The sequence below is a fragment of the Balaenoptera ricei genome, chromosome 1, assembly GCF_028023285.1.
Source record: "Balaenoptera ricei isolate mBalRic1 chromosome 1, mBalRic1.hap2, whole genome shotgun sequence".
Taxonomy (NCBI): domain Eukaryota; kingdom Metazoa; phylum Chordata; class Mammalia; order Artiodactyla; family Balaenopteridae; genus Balaenoptera; species Balaenoptera ricei.
The window spans coordinates 4586053-4601052 of NC_082639.1; the positions used below are offsets into that span (position 1 = coordinate 4586053).

The following is a 15000-nucleotide window of genomic DNA, read 5'->3' on the forward strand; positions in this document are numbered from 1 at the left end:
ACCCCAGTCTGCTCTCCGTGAGCGGCCACAGTGGACCCAGGTCAAAGAGGAGTCACACGTACCTCCTCAAAACGCCGCAGCGGCTCCCCATCTCCTGCCGAGGCTGGTGACCTCAGGGGCCTCCGGTCCTGCTCTCCCATCCTGGCTCTGTCCACTGCGCCCACTGGCCTCCCGCCTTCTGACGTGCTTCTTCGGACGTGCTCCACCGCTGAGCCTTGGCTTCTGCTAATCCCTCAGCCTGAAATGCTTTTCCTCAGACGCTGAGATAACCAGCCGCCTCCCTTCCTGCAGACCTTCACTCAAAAGTCCTCATCTCACCCTTCTAAGGTTTCATTCCTCCGCGCTCCCGGTCACCTCCTCCACCCCGCCGCCCTCCTCTCCTTCAGGCCTCCCACTGGTGGACAGTCTGTGTGCTTGACTTTGTTGCCTCCACACCGCCAGCACTACAAGGACAGCAATTTTGGCCCGTCGGGTTCGCTGCCTGGTCGCCAGTCCTAGCCGCTCAATAAATACTGGTTCAATTATTAAGTAGCGTGATGGAGGATCACTGGAGATCTTGGCTGGAGAGAGCCCGATCAGAGATTTTCAAGATGACAGATAGGGTGAGGATGGGTTAGACAGCAGAGAAAGTGGCCCGAGAGAGGAGGAAAGAGGGAACTGAAAAAGTCTGATCATTGATAACGTGGTCCTCATGTGCCTGGGGCTGCACTGGGGGGCTCCTCATCTCAGAACGTAGGGGCTATGATTGTCTGTACTTTACAGATGAGGAAAGTGAGGCTCAGAGTGGTTAAGTAACTTGTCTAAGGTCACACAGCCAGTGGAGTCAGGACTTGAACCCAGGGTATGTAGCTTCAGAGCCCACATTTTCACCACATTCACACCATCTCTTGGGTAGGGGAGAAGGGAGAGAGGAGTGGGGGAGGCTGCCTTCGGGTCAGCCTTGGGGGCTAAGGAGACAAGAGGAAATCAATTATATTGAATAGTTTTATGGTTGCTGTTTTGGCTCTTGTGTCCCTTCCACTCCTCCATCACACAGAAAGGGAACATGGACACAGAAATGACAGCTGGCAGGGGGCAGACTACAGAAGCCACTTGCTCCAGGGGGCGCTGGCTTCTGGGGGGCTGGGCCCTGGGCAGTATGGCCCATATTCCCGATGGCAGCCTGGGCACCAGGCGCCCCGCACTTCCACACCCTTCTTGAGGGGTCTTCAAGTGTGTTCTCGGTGCTGGAGGCAAGGGTGAGGGGCACTCTAAGCAGAGCAGCTGTTTCTATCTTCACTTGATCTACTGCTAAAGTGTGAGGACCCCCCCTGGCGATCCAGTGATTAAGACTCCGCGTTTCCACTGCAGGGGGCACGGGTTCAATCCCTGGTCGGGGAACTAAGATCCTGCATGCCGCATGGTGTGGCCAAAAGATTAAACAAACAAACCAAAACATTTTTTTAAAAGTGTGAAAACCCCTATTCTCCTCCATGGCTCTGCCCCCCACCCTCTGGCATCCCCAGGGCACTTCTGACAGATGGCCTAGCTTTGCAGATGCTGGGACCCACGGCCGTGAGCATCGCCTCTTGACAACAAATCTGGGGAAAGCACTTGTCTTTTCCTCCCAGGAGTCCCACAGCCTGCCAGCTCGGCAGCCCTCTCGCCCTCTGTGTCCAGCCTGGCAGCCAGGCTGGCACAGGTGCCCCCCTGACCCCTTCCAGGCCTCTCGCCATTTCCCTGACAGCTTCATTTTTCTGGTTCCAGGCTTGGCATTGGGCAGTGGGACTGCGGACCTACCAGCTGCCCAGGCCCTGGTCTCACAGTGGGTGGGGGGGTGACATGGCAGGAGCCATGCTAGGTTGTAAGGGTTTGCGGGGTGGGGGTGGGGTTTCTGGGACCCTTCCGGCCCAAGTCCCTGGTTCTGTGCCACAATCTCGTTTTTAAACCAATCCAGTATATAGATGGCAGATTTCACAAAGATTCACTCTTTAAGGCAGGTTTAGCATTCAACAAATATTTATCAAGCACCTACTATGTACCCTGCCCTGCAAAGACACTGGGCTTGAGAGACTCGGGAATATTCATTTCCCAGCACCGTGGTGGGCCTTGTTTAACTCCGCCACAGCTTCTCCTTCTCCTCTTGCTACTACTGTTACTACCAGACACCAATGCTAATAATAACGACGGGAACCCAGCTGGTGGCTGACCCCCTCTGCTCCCATCCTCCCAGCAGCCCCCAGGCTCAGGGACACCAGGGGCGATGTGAGTCAGGCCCAGGATCGGAAGCAGGTGAGTATTCAGCAGGTTTGGCTGAGGATGAAGTTCCGAGAACCCCCAGCCCAACTGGGAGGCGGAGGCTCGGGTGGGCAGAGCCCACACTGTTTGCTCCCCACCCCTTCTCTCACCTCCACCCCCTCCAGGGTTGGGGGTCTCCCCAGCACTATAGCAGGGCAGCCCCTTCCCAAAGCCAGACCCCTGGGCCTCTTCTCTCAGACCTAGGGTCTACTCCCCACCTCCTTGCTGCCCACCACGCCCACCCTCTGAGGGCAACAGCACCCCAGCCAGCCAGAGACGGATAGCAGGGTCCGGGACCAAACGTTCCCAGGACTCAGCCAAAGAGGGGCGAGCCCACCAGATGGAACAGCCAGGTCACGCTGCATCTCCAAAGGCAAAGAATGGACCACAATTTTACAAATAACAGGGGGCCGGGCCCTTTGGGGAGCATGGTCTAGGCTGATCCCCACAGGGATGGGGGCACAAGAAGTCAGTCTTCCCTGTCACACCAGGGTGTTGGCCAGAGGCAGGAGTAGGAGGGGTGTGGGCAGGGCCTGGGCAGAGGAAGGAAAGGGGGAGGGGTGGCCCAGTCCAGGCCCTGGGACCCACAGGTGTGTCCGGAGTCAGCCCCAGACACAAAAGGCCAGGCGCTGGCGGTCTCCTCCGCTGCCTGGCACCCTTGGTGCCGGGGTGGGGGACACATCCCAGGCCCCCAGCCCCTCATCGCCCCCCGCACCCCCGCGGTGTGCACCCGGGGCAGGGGTCTCGGCCGCCGCCTGCCCATCCGCTTAAAGACGCGCGCGGACGAGGGCGCGCGCACCCGCCCCGGCCTCCCCGCCCTGCCCCCCGCTCCCCTACCTGGCCTTCCCCGTGGCGGCCGCGACCCCCCGCCCAGCCGGGCTCGGAGTCCCCGGAGGGCAGCCCGGGGCTCGGCCTAGAGGCCGCGCGGCGCCCGGAGACGCCGGGACCCGTCCCCATGGCGGCCGGAGGAAGCGGCGGTCTGCGCCGCCCGCCGGACAAAGCGCGGAGCCCCGCTTCCTGCCATTGTGCGGCCGCGCCCGCCCGCTGAGCGCGCCGGGACCCCGGGGGCGGGGAACACCCACCCTCCCGCCCGCAGCCCGGCTCTGACCCCCAGCCCAAAGGTCCCGGCCTCAGAGGGTCCCTCCCGGGCCTCCTCCTTCCTCCAGGGGAGCTCCTTGGATGCTGGGGGCAGGGGGCCCGCCGGTGACACACGCCCTCGCCTTGACTGCGGAATCCCGGCCCCCGCCCAGTCCCGCGGGCGCCCCACTCTGCTCACACCTCCATCCCGACCCCAACGCAAACGGCTGGAGCACAGGAGATCCCTCCCGGCCGAAAGGGCATCTCAGTCCCCTCCCTCCAGCCCTGGGGACCCCCGCCCCAGAGCCTCAGCCCGGGGGACCTCTTCCCCCTCCCCCGAGGGAGCTCCCTTAATGCTGGCGGCAGAAAAGGGGGGACCGGACCAGGGACACATCCCCCTCCGGGTCCTCAGACCCCGATCCCTGTCCAGCCCCGAGGACATCTGTCTCCGCTCTGACCACCGACTTCCCCGCCTCAGCCACCGCCGGCGCTCAGAGGCCCTCCTGAGGGTCATCTTAGTGCCCGCCCACAATCCAAGAGAACCCCGCCTCAGAGCCTGAGCCCGGGGGACCCCCGATCCCACTGCCCAGGCCAGTGGTGCTGGCAGAGGAGCAGAGGGGCGCCGGTGACCACAGGTGGAGGCGGCGGGCGGAAGGCAGGCGCGCGGGGCGGAGAGGGTGGTCCTTGGGGAGCATCCAGGAGCGGAGTGAGACGGGGCTGTCGCGGAAAACCCCGCAGCCCAACTCAGCTTTCCGTGAGGCCCCTGCTGCTGCGGGCTGGTCCCTCCAGGCCAGGGGCCACGCGGGATTCCGGGTGCCCTACCGCCAGGGGGCGCTCATCAGAGACTGGCGAGGACGCCGACCAGGATTGGGGTGTGGTGCCGGGGTCCCCACTGTAGGTTGTCAAAGCGCTTTTACACTCATTCCCGGGAGGCGGAGGCGGGCACTGTTATCTTCATTCATCGCGTGGCGGATAAAGTGAGGGGAAAGTCCACAGGCAGGACTGACACCCAGACTTTTGACTCTGGGGTTCTGGAATGGCCTCCCTGGGGAACTCCTCAGGACCCATGGGGGAGGGGGACATGCTGTCATCGGCCCCCCCATCCCCTAGTCAGCTCCCCCTCAATCTGGTTCTGGGTGGAAAGAGGGTGGGAGAGCAGCAATTTATTCGGGCCAGGAGCTTTAGAGGACCCCCTCTGCTCCCAAATCCTGAGCCATCCACTGTCCACACCACTGGCAGATCTCTTGTAAACTAAAGCCTGCTCATGTCACTCCCCCACAAACCCTCCTGTGGCTTCCCATCTTGCTTAAAATAAAATCCCAACTGTGGCCTGGCTCCTACCGTGCCTTCTGGCCAGTTCCACAGGGTGGTCCGCCATGCTGGCTTCCTTCACCCCTACAACTCACCAAGCTCAGAGCCTGCACCTCTGCATTCTCTGTCTGGGACACAATGTGCCCCTGATCTTCCAACAGCTGGCACTGGGCCCCACCTTAACTGCTACCTCTCGAGGAGGCCTTCACCCTTCTCTCAAAATAAATAGCCCCTTACCCTGAAACTCTCAAACCCCTTACATTGAATCATTCCCTCCGAAGCAGCTATTACTACCTGATATTATTTTATTTCTTTGTTCACTTCTTGATTATCACTTTTCCCTGCTAGACTATCCTCTCCAGTGGCCAGGAGTCTTGGCTGTCTGGCCCACGCTTCATCCTCGGCACTTAGAATAGTCCTGGCCACCACAGGTGCTCCGTGCAGACTAGATGATAAATGGATGAATGAAAGCGGAGGAAGAGGAAGGGGCTTCATGCCAGAGAAGGCCACTGAGACCTGAAAGGTCTTGGCCAGGATGTCCCTTTCTGTGGCCAACAGTCAACAAAGCTTTCCCCACTGCCTGTCCACAGGTTCTCTCCTTCCTCCTAGCATCCATGACCTTGGCTTGCTGGCCCCAGGCAGGTCAGTTTCCACCTCAAAGCTTGGAGGTGTTGAACATGCCCCCTGCCCCTGCTGCTGCCCCCCCCCCCCCACCGGCCAGCCGCGGAGCAGTCCCAAGTGCCCAGGCCTGTGCCAAGTTCTGTTCACTCTTCTAAAAGACCATAAGGAGGAAACACTGGTACTACCCCCATTCAACAGACAAAGAAACTGAGGTTCAGAAAGGTAAAGTGACTTGTACTAACAGCAGATGCCCACTGGACCACTACCCATGTGCCTCAGGCACAGGGAAGGCTTGGGGACATGAAGACCAGCCAAGTGGTGGTTTGGGCAGCAGGGTCTTGAGGCCCACCCCCTTGGGGACAGGGCAGATCCCCAAGCCCACTGGCCTGGGGTAACCAGGTTGCATCAAGTGGAGACCATCAGGGCTGGGCCAGGACAGGTCACCAGAGGTCACCTGAGTGACCAGGTTCTGGCCACCCTGAATCATGCTCCTGCTTGGGTCCTCCATCCAGGGCTGGGGCTGCTCCTTAGAAGGCCAGGGCCCTGCTGCCCCCGAGCCAAGAGTGCAGGGTCAAGGAAACTGCAGAGCAAGGGAGGAAAGGCACCCCAGGCCCCTGCACCAGGGGAGGGAGGGAGGAGGCCTCAGCAGGCTCTGAGGTTCCCACCTCCTCTCTACACGAGACAGCTGAAATGGCCCATGCGCAGGCCCAAAAGGTCCCGGCCCCTGACTCCCTGGGGAGGGGGCCCCTCCCCAGCCCAGCCGCAGCTCCAGGCTCATGAGTCAGGACTGGCTTGTTGAAACTGATACCCAGAAACCAGATGCTGGGGCTGATGAATAATGGAGTCACCAAGGCAGGAGCCCCCCTCCCACTCCCGCCCAGCACCACCTCCCCAGCCCCAGAAAAGCAGAGGCCTGTTGGCATCCCCTCCCCCACAATGGGCTGGGGCCCCAGCCTGGTCTGCAGTGGGAGAGGGAGCTCCTTGTCTAGGAGAGGTCACAGGTCTGGGCCAAGGTCTGGAGCCAGTTCTGTGCTCTGTCCACAGGAGACTGGCCTAGAACCAGGAGTTGGGGCTCCCTGGCCAGGGGGACACCCCTGCCCAGGGGCTCCCTACCTGAGCTAAGCTCCCCTGGGAGCCTACCAGCCCCAGGGCCCCAGCTGGTACTTTGGAAATCCAGGGGCGGAGGCTGCATGCGTGGGCATGTTGCCCGGCGGGGAGCCAGCTCTGCCAGGCTGCTCTCCTGCTCCCAATGGCCCACCTGGCTCCTCCCTTCCCCTAGGCCTGGGCCTCACCCCTCATCCTTGGGTTCTGGGGTCCACCTGGACGCAGAGCCTGCCCTACGGCCCTGCCCTGTGCCGGGCAGATGGCAGGGGTGTAGAGAACCTCTCTGCAGGCCAGCCCTACTGCACCAGCTGCAGAAGCCAGCAAGGCCCCTTCCTCCCCAGGGAGCTGACCAGCTGGGACTGGTCGGTGCTAGGGGGAGAAGGAAAGGCTGTGATCCATGAACTTCACCTCCTGCCCAGTCCCTGCACAGATATGCCAGATCCTGGAGCCAGGACCCCGGCGTGGCAGGCTGTGCCCTTCTCCTGGCGCCTCTTTCCTCAGAGCCACACAAAAGGCTCCTTGGGAGGGAGTGGGGCAGAGAGCACAGGCCTGGGTTGCGGGAGACCTGCTTCTGGGGCCCATCTACCCCTCTGCCCTTCCCCACCTGTGTGAAGAGGGCACTGGCCAGTTCTCTAGAATTTTCTATCTAGGGATGGCTGCTGGGTCCTATTGTGTGTCTGGACTCTGGCAAAGGGGCAGAGGAATAGTGAAATCCTCCTAGAGCTCCTCAAACCTGGGGAAGGCAATGGAGGAATCTGTAGGGCCTGGGGCCCCCTGGGCCTCCACGTCCTCAGTCTTTCATCAAGGTGGGCCAGGGCCTCTCCTGGCTTCATGGGTCCTGTCCCTCTGCCCTTCCCCCTAGCGGGGGCCAGGCTTGGCCCAGGCTGCCTGAGGTGCAGACTCTCACGCCCCCTGCCGGCCTCGACAGGGCTTTCCGCCTGGGACCGACTCAGACGCCCAGATGGGGCAAGGTCGCCGAAACCGCCCAACCAAGCCGCGCCAAAGCCCCTTCAGATCCCCTCGCCCCACCAGCAGCCCTCACACCAGGGCTGGGGCCCTGCAGACTCCTCACGATCATGTCTCCCAGCCGACCGCACCCTAGAGTCACTGTGGGGGCGGGCGCTGGAGCCCATTCCACCCTCAAGTAAGCGGAGGTGGGGCCAGTGGCGCCCATCGACACCCACCTGCTGGCCTAGGACTGTGCGGGACCCTCCACCCAGGGTTCTGTCCATTCATTCAGGGAGAGTCTTGGCGCCCGGACCCACCCCCGTCCGGACCCCAGCTTCCCCGTGAGACTCACCTAGGGACAAGGGTCTCCTCCCCAGTGGCTGGGGCTCGGGCCAAGGCTGCCAAAGCTCCGACGGGCCCGCAGGGAGAATGGGACCGGAGCCGCCGGGCGGGCTCGGTCCGCTCTGCGCCAGCTGTGGGCGCCGGGCGTAGGGGAATTACGGTAGGCCGGCGCGGGCGCTACCACCTGGGCGGGCCGGGACGTACCATCGGCGCGCCCGGCTGGGACGGGGGAGGGTCTGCGGTCCCGGGAAGGGCCCGGCGCCCCACCCGGCGGCCCAGGGGGGTGGCAGGAGGGCCGGCCGGCGCTTGGAGCTAATCTAGGGTCCGCGCTGTGGACAGAGGGGAGGAGGCTCTTGTCACTGTTTCCGAGGGGCCTGCCCTTTACAGACCTGCGGAAAGCTCAAAGTCTGTAGTCTTTAACCTGGGCTTGAAGACCCGAGCTCGGCCGCCCCCGACTAGGGCCCGCGGCGAGACGCTGCCCCCCGGGGTCCAGGCGGGGGGGGGGTACCCGCAGGCCCAGCCCGTCCCGGGAATCGCCCCAAGCCAGGCTCGCTTCCGCTGGATTCTGAACGGCGCCCTCCACGGCGCCTGAGAAACGGGCCCGCCTTGCTCCGTGCCTCCCTCTTTTTTCCTGGCCCACGCCTAGCAGGTCCTGAAAAAGGGGGCCATTCTGCCCTTTGGTGGTTCCCAGCATCTTGAGTTTAGAATAACTCTGTGCTCAGGACTGGAGGTGGAGATAGTGTCTGGGGACACAGGGATCCCACTGAGAAGGCAGGCCACCCAGCCCCAAGCACACCTCCCTGCTTCCCTAATTACCGAAGCTAGCAGATGGGCGTGGTTGGGCTGGGACCCCCGTGGGAGCCTCCGGGTTCAGGCCTACCTGCATTTTCCCAATTCTAGACCACCTCCATCAGGCCCCTCACCAGGCCTGGGCCTCCAGGCTGCTGGAGCCCCCTCCTAATGGGAGCTACCCTCCTCGTCAGCACTGACCTTCCTGGGGCTGGTCCACACCAGAGCAACTCGTCTCCGCCAGGTAGCATGAGGTGGGTCCTCTGTCTCTGCCTCTTGGGCACCCCGGGCTTTCACCTTCTCCCCTCCAAATTACTTAGCCAAAGCCCCCAAATTCCCCTTGCGTTGCTCCGCTGGTCCTGCCCCATTCTCCAGCTGCACACTGGACTGCCCCCTGTCTACAGCTGACTAGCATCTCCACAGACCAGCCACCTCCAGAGATCCCCAGAATCTGGCCATTCTCAAGGGCACCCTGGCTGGCCTCCTACCTCTTACCCCCAAAGCATTGCCCAGGAGAATAGGTCACTCCCTCTCCCATTATTCACTACATCCTGCCCATTCTTTCTCCACAAGGACCTCAGATCCACCCCTTCCTCTGCCCTGTGGCCACTGGTCTTCATCTGACAACCCCTCCGCTAGACACACACACCACCCCTCCCGACTCATCCCTGCCACCTCACAGCCCACTGTTAAGCTGGAAGAGAGCTCTGAAGTCATCAAATTGAATCTCCACTCTCTCTGCTTAAATACTTCTAGGGATGGGGTACTCACTATCTATGTGCATCAGGGAACAGCTTCAGCTGTTGGAAACTCTTGCCTATACTGAACCAAAGCTCACCTCCCTGCCAGGCCCCTTGGGACCCATGCAGAAAAACTCACCTCCCTTTCCTCCTGACAGTTCCTTAGAAATGGTAGGCTCTGAGGACAGACAGACCTGGTTGAGTTCTGGCCTTGCCTGGTCAAGTCATTGCACCTCCCTGCTTCTCAGTGTCTTGTCTCTAAAATGGAGATGGGATGGTCCCTACTGCACAGGGTGGGGGGAGGACTAGATGAGGTCCCCGTGGTGAGGCACTAAAGCAGGGCCTGGCACATAGTAGGTGCTGAGTAAATGGTGGCTGCTAGAACTAATACCTTTAAGGATGATGCCCTAGGGCCCCATCTCCAGGATAAACACCCCCAAGTCTTCTGTCCCCTCAAATGTGGTCCCCTAGGCCAGTGTCAGCCCTCCTCCATGTCCCCTTCTGACCCGAGGTGCCCTGTACAGACTTTCATCAGAGTGCCCAGCTCAAGGGAGCCCAGACTCTGCCCTGTGGTTAACTTGCAGCAGGGCGGGGTCACTCACTGTGTCATCACCCGGCCCCCTGGGACAGAGGGAGCAAACACTTCCTTCGTCTCCCTGACAGGACACCTGCCCTGGGAACTGGACAGATGTGCAATAAACATTTGTCTGGCTGGGTGGGGTTGGCTGGGGTCTGGGATGGAACCCAAGGAGGTCTCAGATCTCAGGGAGGGGAAGGAGGACACGCGCGAAGTCTAGGGGTTTCTCTCCCCCTGCAAGGAAGATGGACACGTGGCTGCAGATAGCATCCTCTTGAACACCTGCAGCAAGCCACACTGTGCTAAGCAGTTCACATGTCAGCCCTCTTTTTCATCCTTGTTGCAACTTGAGAAGCCTCAGTTTCCAGATGAGGAAACTGAGGCTCAAAGAGGTGTAGTGACTTGCCCAGGGTCACGCAGCGGGAAAGGGGTGGGCTGTGACCCTGGAGCTCCCAGGTGTGGGCTACTCTATACATCTTCATCCTGGGGAAGGGTAGGGACACAACTTCCCTCCGGTGATCCCCAAGGCAGGTAATCCAGACACCTCACCTGGACATCAGGGTGTTCCCTCTTCAGCTTTGCCTCCCTTTCCCCATCCCCTCCTCAGCCCTGCTCGCTCCTTACATCCTCAGAAAGCCTCCTGGCTCACTCAGCTTTCTTCCAGCTCAATACCCCCTCATTTCTCTCGACACCAGCAGCCTCCTCCAGGAAGCCCATCCTGGTTATCCCCATCCCTCTAGAGTGAACTCCAGGGACAGGAGGTAGGGGTGGGGTGGCTGATTCATCTCAAAAGCCTCAGCACCCAGGAGAGGCTCAAATAAAACCTCAAGGGTGGGGCTTCCCTGGTGGCGCAGTGGTTAAGAATCCGCCTGCCAATGCAGGGGACACGGGTTTGAGCCCTGGTCCAGGAAGGTCCCACATGCCGCGCAGCAACTAAGCCCGTGTGCCACAACTACTGAGCCTGAGTTCTAGAGCCCGCGAGCCACAACTACTGAAGCCCATGCACCTAGAGCCCAGGCTCCGCAACAAGAGAAGCCACCGCAATGAGAAGCCCGCGCACCGCAATGAGGAGTAGCCCCCGCTCGCCGCAACTAGAGAGAGCCCGCGCGCAACAAAGACCCAACGCAGCCAAAAATATAAATAAATAAATAAATAAACAAACAAAAAAAACCCCTCAAGGATGGGCCTGGAAGCGGAAGGGTCCAGCTCTGTTGGAAGATGGCCCTTCCCCAGGGTAGCCTGGGGGGCCAGTTTGACAAACCCAAGTCCTCACTTCCCTCCTCCTCCCAGTGGGGCTGGGATGCAGCTCTGGGAGGGCAGAACCTTTGTTGCCTGGAGATCTCCAGGGCCTAGAACCAGGCCTGGCACAGCAGGTGCTTAAAGCTGATTTGGTGAATGAATGAATGACGTCATCTCCTTCAGAAAGCTAGTCACATCCTGCTAGCCGTTCCTCGAATGGCTGGGGAGGAGAGTGAGAACGATGCTCTCCGTCTCACTCCAGGCCAAGCTGTGCCAGTCGTGCTGTGTGATGTGGGCAAGTTCTTTTGTCTCTCTGAGCCTCAGTTTCCTTACATTTCACGTGGGAATAATAATAATGCTTTTCTTCTGAGGTTCTCTCGAGGGTTCAGTGAGACAAGCATGAGGGCCTAACAACCTGCCTGGTGGTTATTATTATCACCAACAATAGGATATTCTGGAACTTCCCTGGCAGTCCAGTGGTTGGGACACCGCGCTTCCACTGCAGGGGGCACGGGTTCGATCTCTGGTCGGGGAACTAAGATCCTATGTGCACACGGTGCGGCCAGAAAATAGAAAACAACAACAATAGGATATTCTTCGCTCCTCTTTCTCACCAAACCTGGGTGTCATTCACCTCCTCTCACCCTCTGCTCCAGCCTGCTCATACCCTTGGCAAGACCTGCCTCCCACCCCTTCTCTCCTGCCTCTGCACTTCTGCCTGTGGCAGTCCCCCCTTCCTGGAGGGCCCTTGCCTTCTGCTCTGCCTATCCACGTTTTCACTTCCACCAGAGGCCACCTCCTCCGGGATGTCCTCCCTGACTAGCCCTTCTCCCTCTGATGGCTCAGGCATCCTTGTCCCCCAAGTCTGTGTCATTTGTCCCAGAGTGGGTCCCACCAGTGATAGGACTTGGGCTCTCCCCCTGCAGGCTGGGTGACCCTCTGGCTGCTGATGCCAATGTCAGCCATGCTGAGTTGCAGGCAGCCCAGGGCTGGGACCTGGAAGCTGCAGAGGACCCACACATGCTCTGACACCAGCTCTCATCTCACAGGCCTCACCCCTGGCCCTTCCTGCGGCAGCTTGTGGGCCCGCCCCAGGAGGAGCAGCTGCCCACAGGAGAGGCTGGGACAGTGTGGCCTGGCCCCCTTTGTCACCCCTGCGGGTCAGGCAGAGGGCCCAAGGCTTTGCAGGCCCCTGGCAGGATGTAACTGAGGATAACTGAGGCCAGTTTGTTGCCAGGAGCCCCCATCTAGGGGAGAGGCAACCAGCCAACACCAGAGCCCCGATGCCAGGCACCATCCGTGCCAGCAGACTGCATCTGACATCACAGCCACCCCCTTGCCTGGTGACCACGGCAACTGGAAGCCTCCCCCTCCTCTCCCCGCCCGCGGAACAGTCCTCCACGTTCCTTCTAACCGTGGTCTTCCTGTGCAGAATGTGAGCGCGTGTGTCTGGATGGACGGGGGTAACAGGGTGGCATTTTTAATTTCCTGCAGCTGGCAGAGCTGAGCCACACAGTGGTTAGGAACAGGGCTCTGGCACCATACAGATCTGGGTTCCGGGTTCAAATCTCAGCTCTACCACATCCTAGCGATATGTTCTTAGGTGGGCTGCTACCTCTCAACTATGGATGAGAATAATGACAGGACAGATGTCAGAAGGCCAGAGGGAGGAGACAGAGTCCGCAGTGCCCACAGTGAGTTGTGGCAGTTACAACTATTGTCACTCAGATGCGTGCTGGGAGGGGCCAAACCTGGGTTCAAACCCTTGCTCGGTCTCTCCTGAGCTGTGGGGCCTCCTCCAATCACAGGACCTCTCTGAACCTTGGTATCTTCATCTGGAAAACAGGGCAACGACCGACGCCTTCCCAGCAGAGCTGCCACAGCACAGAAGGCACAGAGCCCAGCACGAACCAGGCAGAAGTGCCCCGCCGTCTCTGTTTTCCTTATCCCTCTTGTTTTGTCCACTCGTAGCTCCCAAGTCCTGACACTCCATGACCAGTTGGTCCCTTCTTCCCTTTGTCATCCCCAGGCCCACAGTCACTATCACAAAGTCCCAAAGTGTCCCTGACCCCTGCCCAGGCCTGAAGAGTGGCCTGGTGCCCCAGGAAGAGTGCCCGTTGGGCACTGGAACGGAACCTTGGTGGGGGGCGCGGGGGGGGGGGTGTCCCTTCTTGCTGATTCTCAGTTTCCTCATCCGTGACATAGAGTGGCAGCTCCTGTCACCTCAGGGCTGTAAGGACTGCAGTGCAGGAAAGGGCTCTGGGGCACCCCTGCTCCAGCAGCCCTTGCAGAAGTCCCCCCGCCCCACTGTTTCTGAACCGGGGTCAGCCCCTCTGCCTCCTAAACCAGCCACCCTATGGCCCTGCCCACCCCTGAACCCACACGACCCTGTAGCCAGGCCAGCTGCACCCCTGCCAGGGCCCTGTGGATTTCCGGGCCTGGACAGAGAGAGCGGTTAGAGCCCTGTCCCCTCTGCCCCCAGCTGCTCCCAGGCCCTCCAGCCGCCCTACCTTAGCCGCCCGCCCCTTGTCCATGCAGTCGGGGTTCTGACAGCACAGCCCCTTCTCTTCAGCCAGGCTCCGGTCTTCTGCAAAGGAGAGAAGAGGGTTACTAGTCGGGCGGGGCCCAGGGAGGGTGCGCCCCAGGCGGGGGCACCCAGGCTCCCCGGGGCCCCAGGAGCCTCCTGACTAGAGGATGGGTGGGGCCATCTCCTCAATGCACCCTTCAAAGGAGGGCAGTGTCCCTTTCTCTTTTAAATGCCAACTTATCTGCATGGGAATCTGTTAGCAGAGCCCTTTTCTTGTAGCAGCTCCCCAGGGAAAGTATCCAGATTCCAGGGGGAGAAAACGTCTTTGGAAATGAGCAGCTCCCTCTCTCTGTACCACTAGTCTGGGGAGGGGGATGGCTCAGTGACCTTGGGGCCCCAGGGTTCCTGGGGGATCCCTGCAAGACTGCGGGGGGAAGGGGGATGCCAGGGGCCCAAGATCCCTTCCTACCCCTGTCCTCCACATCGCTGCCTCTATTGATGGTCTCCCCCGCAGAAGCCTGGGGTGGTCCCCCTCACCCGCTGTCCGTCTTTGACCCAGAATTTGGTCCCCTCCAAGCTAGCTGCCTCTCTTCCTGGGGCGCAGCAGCGGAGGGGGCAAGGAAGGGGGAAGAAGAGGCTGCCCGCCCCGGTCAGCTTGCAGGGCCAGGGGAAGGGGTGATGAAGCGCGCCCCGACACGGGGCACAGTTTGGACCCCCGCAGCCCTGATTCCGAGACCGGCGTCTACCTCCCACCGCGAGCAGGCCTTCCCCAAAGGAGGCGGCAGGCTGAGCCCCCGCCTGCCGAGGGGAAGGAGCTGGCCCTGCCCTCCCATTGATCCTCCCCCGCCCCAAACTCCCCGGCCTGCCCGCGATGCCCCTCGCCCGCGCCCCTCCCCGAGCCGGCGCGGAGGCGGCCAGGCCCGCCGGCCTGCATGGCGAGGCCCGGCCGGGGGGCCCGCACTCACCCATGGAAGAGGCGCCGGGAGGCCGGGAACGCGGGCGGTGCGGGGGCCGCCGCGGGCCGGCCGGGGGCGAGCGCAACGGCGGCGTGGGGCGGACGCCGGCCGAGCGCCGGGGGAGAGGCCGGAGCGCCGCGGCCGCGGGACCCTCTGCGGCTAGAGGCGGGGCGGGGCAGGTGGGCGGTGGGAGGAGCCGAGCGGCGGCCCCGCCTGCGGAGGGCGGGACTCCGCGCCCCGCCCCCTGCGCCCCTCCGACTGGACCCCCGCTGGGCAGAGCCTGCCCCCGGGCGCGGGGCATCTGCCGGGAGGAAGCGACCCATCCTCCCTCCCCGAAACTGGAGCCTCCCCCTCCTCTCTGAAAAGTCGTGGGTGTGACCAAAGGCCATCCCTCCGCCCCCCAGCTCCCTCAGCCTGCCAGCCACCTCAAAAGAAAACACCTCTGTTTTTGATGTGGTCCGGAGACATTTTCTCAGTCTCCTGGAAAGTGGG

At 61.5% G+C, this 15000-nt stretch overlaps 1 protein-coding gene across 13 annotated transcripts in view; it reads right to left on the bottom strand.

Annotated features, from left to right (window-relative positions):
- PLEKHG5 (pleckstrin homology and RhoGEF domain containing G5) overlaps nucleotides 1–14583 on the bottom strand; it is a 29053-nt gene extending 14470 nt beyond the window's left edge. For 6 of the 13 annotated variants that reach the window (XM_059908292.1, XM_059908216.1, XM_059907994.1 and 3 more), the window contains exon 1: nucleotides 3115–3247. In XM_059908292.1, the coding sequence (XP_059764275.1) occupies nucleotides 3115–3234 (120 nt within the window). In that variant the 5' untranslated portion in view covers nucleotides 3235–3247. Of the gene's footprint in view, nucleotides 1–62; nucleotides 250–3114; nucleotides 3248–7690; nucleotides 7788–8670; nucleotides 8806–12776; nucleotides 12861–13535; nucleotides 13613–14517 lie in introns of those variants that run through there. The other 7 variants (XM_059908421.1, XM_059908066.1, XM_059908723.1 and 4 more) reach the window with 5 other exon arrangements.
- Between the last annotated feature and the right edge of the window lie 417 nt (nucleotides 14584–15000).